Below are 8,454 nucleotides of genomic sequence, written 5' to 3' on the forward strand. Positions count from 1 at the left end.
TGATTCTTATCGTCCTGATCTTCACTTGATTCTTATCGTCCTGATCTTCACTTGATACTCATCGTCCTGATTTTCTCTTGATACTCATCGTCCTGATCTTCTCTTGATACTCATCGTCCTGATCTTCACTTGATTCTTATCGTCCTGATCTTCACTTGATTCTTATCGTCCTGATCTTCACTTGATTGTTATCGTCCTGATCTTCACTTGATTCTTATCGTCCTGATCTTCACTTGATTCTTATCGTCCTGATCTTCACTTGATTCTTATCGTTCTGATCTTCACTTGATACTCATCGTCCTGATCTTCACTTGATTCTTATCGTCCTGATCTTCACTTGATACTCATCGTACTGATCTTCACTTGATTCTCATGGTCCTGATCTTCTCTTGATACTTATCGTCCTGATCTTCACTTGATACTTATCGTCCTGATCTTCTCTTGATTCTTATCGTCCTGATCTTCACTTGATTCTTATCGTCCTGATCTTCGCTTGATTCTTATCTTCCTGATCTTCACTTGATTCTTATCGTCCTGATCTTCACTTGATTCTTATCGTCCTGATCTTCACTTGATTCTTATCGTCCTGATCTTCACTTGATTCTTATCATCCTGATCTTCACTTGATACTCATTGTCCTGATCTTCACTTGATTCTTATCGTCCTGATCTTCACTTGATTCTTATCGTCCTGATCTTCACTTGATTCTTATCGTCCTGATCTTCACTTGATCCTCACAAATATTTACCCACAAACCACTGCGGTTAGTTGAAAGATATATACTTGAGAAATATGAAATGGGAAGAAAGGTTTCTGAGAAAATAGGGGGATGTTGTGACCCCCGGGAAGAGCCACATGTGCAACGATCTGACACAAGAACATCTGAGTCGTCCTGAAGGTTATCGTCGCCTCACGCTGAGAAAATCTCTTAAGTCTGGAAACAACATCAGGAGTCGATGCAGAGACGATGATGTGAATCTCACTCCCTGGTGTTTGTCTCCTAGATCGGCTGTAAAGCCGCCGTCACCTTGTTCATGTACTTCCTGGCCACCAACTACTACTGGATCCTCGTGGAGGGTCTGTACCTGCACAGCCTCATCTTCATGACCTTCTTCTCCGACAGGAAGTATCTCTGGGGCTTCACTATGATTGGATGGGGTGAGTGTGACATCAGTGACAATACTACACATGTATACTTGTTACTACACTATCACAACACCAGGGTCAAGTACTTGACAATACTACACATGTATACTTGTTACTACACTATCACAACACCAGAGTCAAGTACTTGACAATACTACACATGTATACTTGTTACTACACTTTCACAACACCAGAGTCAAGTACTGGACAATACTACACATATATACGTGTTACTACACTATCACAACACCAGAGTCAAGTACTTGACAATACTACACATATATACTTGTTACTACACTATCACAACACCAGAGTCAAGTACTTGACAATACTACACATATATACTTGTTACTACACTATCACAACACCAGAGTCAAGTACTTGACAATACTACACATGTATACTTGTTACTACACTTTCACAACACCAGGGTCAAGTACTTGACAATACTACACATGTATACTTGTTACTAAACTATCACAACACCAGAGTCAAGTACTTGACAATACTACACATGTATACTTGTTACTACACTTTCACAACACCAGAGTCAAGTACTGGACAATACTACACATGTATACTTGTTACTACACTATCACAACACCAGAGTCAAGTACTGAACAATACTACACATGTATACTTGTTACTACACTTTCACAACACCAGAGTCAAGTACTGGACAATACTACACATATATACGTGTTACTACACTATCACAACACCAGAGTCAAGTACTTGACAATACTACACATATATACTTGTTACTACACTATCACAACACCAGAGTCAAGTACTTGACAATACTACACATATATACTTGTTACTACACTATCACAACACCAGAGTCAAGTACTTGACAATACTACACATATATACTTGTTACTACACTATCACAACACCAGAGTCAAGTACTGGACAATACTACACATATATACTTGTTACTACACTATCACAACACCAGAGTCAAGTGCTGGACAATACTACACATATATACTTGTTACTACACTATCACAACACCAGAGTCAAATACTGGACAATACTACACATATATACTTGTTACTACACTATCACAACACCAGAGTCAAGTACTGAACAATACTACACATATATACTTGTTACTACACTTTCACAACACCAGAGTCAAGTACTGAACAATACTACACATATATACTTGTTACTACAGTATCACACCACCAGAGTCAAGTACTCAACAATACTACACATATATACTTGTTACTACAATATCACACCACCAGAGGCAAGTACTCAACAATACTACACATATATACTTGTTACTACACTTTCACAACACCAGAGTCAAGTACTGGACAATACTACACATATATACGTGTTACTACACTATCACACCACCAGAGTCAAGTACTTGACAATACTACACATATATACTTGTTACTACACTATCACAACACCAGAGTCAAGTACTGGACAATACTACACATATATACTTGTTACTACACTATCACAACACCAGAGTCAAGTGCTGGACAATACTACACATATATACTTGTTACTACACTATCACAACACCAGAGTCAAGTACTGGACAATACTACACATATATACTTGTTACTACAGTATCACACCACCAGAGTCAAGTACTCAACAATACTACACATATATACTTGTTACTACAGTATCACACCACCAGAGTCAAGTAAGACAATACTACACATATATACTTGTTACTACACTATCACAACACCAGAGTCAAGTACTGGACAATACTACACATATATACTTGTTACTACACTATCACAACACCAGAGTCAAGTACTGGACAATACTACACATATATACTTGTTACTACACTATCACAACACCAGAGTCTAGTACTGGTCAATACTACACATATATACTTGTTACTACACTATCACAACACCAGAGTCAAGTACTGGACAATACTACACATATATACTTGTTACTACACTATCACAACACCAGAGTCAAGTACTGGACAATACTACACATATATACTTGTTACTACAGTATCACACCACCAGAGTCAAGTACTCAACAATACTACACATATATACTTGTTACTACACTATCACAATATATCGTATCCTTGTATCGTGAAATCAAGAAATCTTGACACTTGCCTCTCGCCCTGAGTAGCTGGAACGGTCTCCAGGTGAAGAGAATAAATGAATCAAAGACTTTGGGTTTTCCAGCTCCTGCATTGTACACACTGTGCGTGTTCTCTGACAGCACAGCGCATACAATGTGGATGCTGTGACGTCCAGGATCTCACGGGTCGATCCGGTCTCAGTCGAGCAGGTTCTGATCCTGTGGTTGTGTTGCAGGAGTCCCGGCCATGTTCGTGACGGTCTGGGCCACAGTCAGAGCCACGTTCGCGGACACAGAGTGAGTCCAGAGAAGATGCCACTCGAAGCCTCCTGATGATGATCAAAACAATCTGAGACAGATTCACTTCAACATGTGACGAGAGATTTATGTCAAAGAAACAATATAATGTTTCATCAAAATAACCTCACGTGAACTTTGTTAACGTGTTCATCGCTCACTTGTTGTTAGCTTCGCGGCTAACTAGCGTCTGAGTCGAGATTTCGTCTCTGGATCAACAAAATTATATTTTCACAATAAAACATGTTAAAAAAATCGAGAAAAATCTTCCGTGAAAGAAAAGTCACAGTTTTTAACAAACGTTTATTGTACGTTAATGAAGGAAAAGTCACAGTTTTAATCTGTATATTTGTTCAAAACACACGTGTTACTGTCTCGTCAAAGAGAAAAACATTGATAGGAAGATAAAATGTAGGTTTTAGCAAAACTGACAAAATTAAATCAAAACCTCTCGTGGAAGTAAATAAATACTTACAGGATGTTTTTCAAAATAACAGAAACATTTAAGAAAATCTGTCAAAACATTTAGAAATTATTTAAATTTTTAATGTCAAAAGAAATTGAGGCGTTTTTTTAGGAAAAAATGTCCAGTGAAAGTAAAGTCAGACGTAAAATGAGTATTTTTAACATGTAATTGTTACACTTTGTTGTTGTTTTGTTGAACAAAAGTATCATTTTGTAAATAAAAGTCTACTTTTGTGCATAAGTTTAACCTCGTAAAGCTCCGACGGTTCTAACGTGAAGTCATCGGCGTATCAAAGGTGTCCAGGTGTTGTTAATGATCCTGGTCTAAATCTGTCGCCTGACATCTTCCACGACGTCCCCCCGGTCGACTGGGATCACGCAGCAGCTGCATCTCTAACCCGTGCTGCTCCTCCACAGGTGCTGGGACTTAAGTGCCGGCAATTTGAAGTGGATCTATCAGGTGCCCATCCTGACGGCGGTGGTGGTGAGTCCTGCCTCGCTGAGCGCGAGATGATACGTCATGTGACCACCTGTGTCTGCAGGTGAACTTCATGTTGTTCCTGAACATCATCCGAGTGTTGGCGACCAAACTGCGAGAGACCAACGCGGGGAGGTGTGACACGCGGCAGCAGTACAGGTGAGACGCGCCTCACTTCCTGTCATCACACCTCCACTTCCTGTCATTAAACCTCCACTTCCTGTCATCAAACCTCCACTTCCTGTCATCAAACCTCCACTTCCTGTCATCAAACCTCCACTTCCTGTCATCAAACCTCCACTTCCTGTCATCAAACCTCCACTCCCTCTCATCAAACCTCCACTTCCTGTCATCAAACCTCCACTTCCTGTCATCAAACCTCCACTTCCTCTCATCAAACCTCCACTTCCTGTCATCAAACCTCCACTTCCTGTCATCAAACCTCCACTTCCTCTCATCAAACCTCCACTTCCTGTCATCAAACCTCCACTTCCTCTCATCAAACCTCCACTTCCTGTCATCAAACCTCCACTTCCTCTCATCAAACCTCCACTTCCTGTCATCAAACCGCCACCTCCTGTCATCAAACCTCCACTTCCTCTCATCAAACCTCCACTTCCTGTCATCAAACCTCCACTTCCTCTCATCAAACCTCCACTTCCTGTCATCAAACCGCCACCTCCTTTCATCAAACCTCCACTTCCTGTCATCAAATCTCTTCCTACTGTCATCAAACCCACACTTCCTGTCATCAACCTCCACTTCCTGTCATCAAACCGCCACTTCCTGTCATCACACCTTCATTTCCTGTCATCAAACCTCCACTTCCTGTCATCGCACCTCCACTTCCTGTCATCACACCTCCAGTTCCTGTCATCAAAACTCCACTTCCTGTCATCAAACCTCCACTTCCTGTCATCACACCTCCACTTCCTGTCATTACACCTCCACTTCCTGTCATCACACCTCCAGTTCCTGTCATCAAACCCCCAGTTCCTGTCATCAAACCTCCACTTCCTGTCATCAAACCTCCATATCCTGTCATCACACCTACACTTCCTGTTATCACACCTCCACTTCCTGTCATCAAACCTCCACTTCCTGTCATCAAACCTCCACTTCCTGTCATCAAATCTCTTCCTACTGTCATTAAACCTCTACTTCCTGTCATCAAACCTCCACTTCCTGTCATCAAATCTCTTCCTACTGTCATCAAACTTCCACCTCCTGTCATCAAACTTCCACTTCCTGTCATCAAACCTCCACTTCCTGTCATCAAACCGCCACTTCCTGTCATAAAACTGCCACTTCCTGTCGTCAAACCTCCACTTCCTGTCATCAAACCCCCACTTCCTGTCATCAAACCTCAACTTCCTTTCATCGCGGCAGGAAACTGCTCAAGTCCACGCTGGTGCTGATGCCACTGTTCGGCGTCCACTACATCATCTTCAACGCCATGCCCTACACCGAGGTGTCCGGCATCCCCTGGCTGATCCAGATGCACTACGAGATGCTCTTCAACTCCTTCCAGGTGGAATATCATTAATTCATCGTTAACGATTCTTGCTTCAATTTTATTAACTCTGCCAAGATCATGTGACAAATATCACGTAAAGATGGAGTTCTTTTACATGAAACTTTATCAATACTTAATTTTTCATTTCAACGTTGAAATTAAACTTACGGCCTCTAGATGGCAGCAGTCATTACGTCCTCCACAGCTTAAGGAAGAATAATGACTGAGGACTAGAGGATACAGTGAGTCCAGCAGCTTTTAAATTACTGGACATTACTACACACATATACTTGTTACTACACTATCACAACACCAAAGTCAAGTACTCCACAATACTACACATATATACTTGTTACTACACTATCACAACTCAGAGTCAAGAACTGGACAATACTACACATAAATACTTGTTACTACACTATCACAACACCAGAGTCAATTACTGGACAATACTACACATATATACTTGTTACTACACTTTCACAACACCAGAGTCAAGTACTGGACAATACTACACATATATACTTGTTACTACACTATCACAACACCAGAGTCAAGTACTGAACAATACTACACATATATACTTGTTACTACACTATCACAACACCAGAGTCAAGTACTGGACAATACTACACATATATACTTGTTACTACACTATCACAACACAAGAGTCAAGTACTGAACAATACTACACATATATACCTGTTACTACACTATCACAACACCAGAGTCAAGTACTGAACAACACTACACATATATACTTGTTACTACACTATCACAACACCAGAGTCAAGTACTGGACAATACTACACATATATACTTGTTACTACACTATCACAACACCAGAGTCAAGTACTGAACAATACTACACATATATACTTGTTACTACACTATCAAAACACCAGAGTCAAGTACTGGACAATACTACACATATATACTTGTTACTACACTATCACAACACCAGAGTCAAGTACTGGACAATACTACACATATATACTTGTTACTACACTATCACAACACCAGAGTCAAGTACTGGACAATACTACACATATATACTTGTTACTACACTATCACAACACCAGAGTCAAGTACTGAACAATACTACACATATATACTTGTTACTACACTATCACAACACCAGAGTCAAGTACTGGACAATACTACACGTATATACTTGTTACTACACTATCACAACACCAGAGTCAAGTACTGAACAATACTACACATATATACTTGTTACTACACTATCACAACACCAGAGTCAAGTACTGGACAATACTACACATATATACTTGTTACTACACTATCACAACACCAGAGTCAAGTACTGGACAATACTACACATATATACTTGTTACTACACTATCACAACACCAGAGTCAAGTACTGGACAATACTACACATATATACTTGTTACTACACTATCACAACACCAGAGTCAAGTACTGAACAATACTACACATATATACTTGTTACTACACTATCACAACACCAGAGTCAAGTACTGGACAATACTACACATATATACTTGTTACTACACTATCACAACACCAGAGTCAAGTACTGGACAATACTACACATATATACTTGTTACTACACTATCACAACACCAGAGTCAAGTACTGAACAATACTACACATATATACTTGTTACTACACTATCACAACACCAGAGTCAAGTACTGGACAGTACTACACATATATACTTGTTACTACACTATCACAACACAAGAGTCAAGTACTGAACAATACTACACATATATACTTGTTACTACACTATCACAACACCAGAGTCAAGTACTGGACAATACTACACATATATACTTGTTACTACACTATCACAACACCAGAGTCAAGTACTGGACAATACTACACATATATACTTGTTACTACACTATCACAACACCAGAGTCAAGTACTGGACAATACTACACATATATACTTGTTACTACACTATCACAACACCAGAGTCAAGTACTGAACAATACTACACATATATACTTGTTACTACACTATCAAAACACCAGAGTCAAGTACTGGACAATACTACACATATATACTTGTTACTACACTATCACAACACCAGAGTCAAGTACTGGACAATACTACACATATATACTTGTTACTACACTATCACAACACCAGAGTCAAGTACTGGACAATACTACACATATATACTTGTTACTACACTATCACAACACCAGAGTCAAGTACTGAACAATACTACACATATATACTTGTTACTACACTATCACAACACCAGAGTCAAGTACTGGACAATACTACACATATATACTTGTTACTACACTATCACAACACCAGAGTCAAGTACTGAACAATACTACACATATATACTTGTTACTACACTATCAAAACACCAGAGTCAAGTACTGGACAATACTCCACATATATACTTGTTACTACACTATCAAAACACCAGAGTCAAGTACTGGACAATACTACAC

General features: G+C 39.6%; 1 protein-coding gene across 1 annotated transcript in view; it reads left to right on the forward strand.

The window, feature by feature from the left end:
- Window positions 1–8,454, forward strand: part of pth1r (parathyroid hormone 1 receptor) — a 111,476-nt gene that overhangs the window by 100,315 nt on the left and 2,707 nt on the right. Inside the window, exons 7-11 of the mRNA XM_087810414.1 lie at window positions 1,005–1,158; window positions 3,471–3,531; window positions 4,414–4,480; window positions 4,539–4,633; window positions 5,864–6,005. Of these exons, the coding sequence (XP_087666540.1) occupies window positions 1,005–1,158; window positions 3,471–3,531; window positions 4,414–4,480; window positions 4,539–4,633; window positions 5,864–6,005 (519 nt within the window). The remainder of the gene's footprint in view (window positions 1–1,004; window positions 1,159–3,470; window positions 3,532–4,413; window positions 4,481–4,538; window positions 4,634–5,863; window positions 6,006–8,454) is intronic.

This window comes from Callionymus lyra, chromosome 16 (genome assembly GCF_982586985.1).
Source record: "Callionymus lyra chromosome 16, fCalLyr1.hap1.1, whole genome shotgun sequence".
Taxonomy (NCBI): domain Eukaryota; kingdom Metazoa; phylum Chordata; class Actinopteri; order Syngnathiformes; family Callionymidae; genus Callionymus; species Callionymus lyra.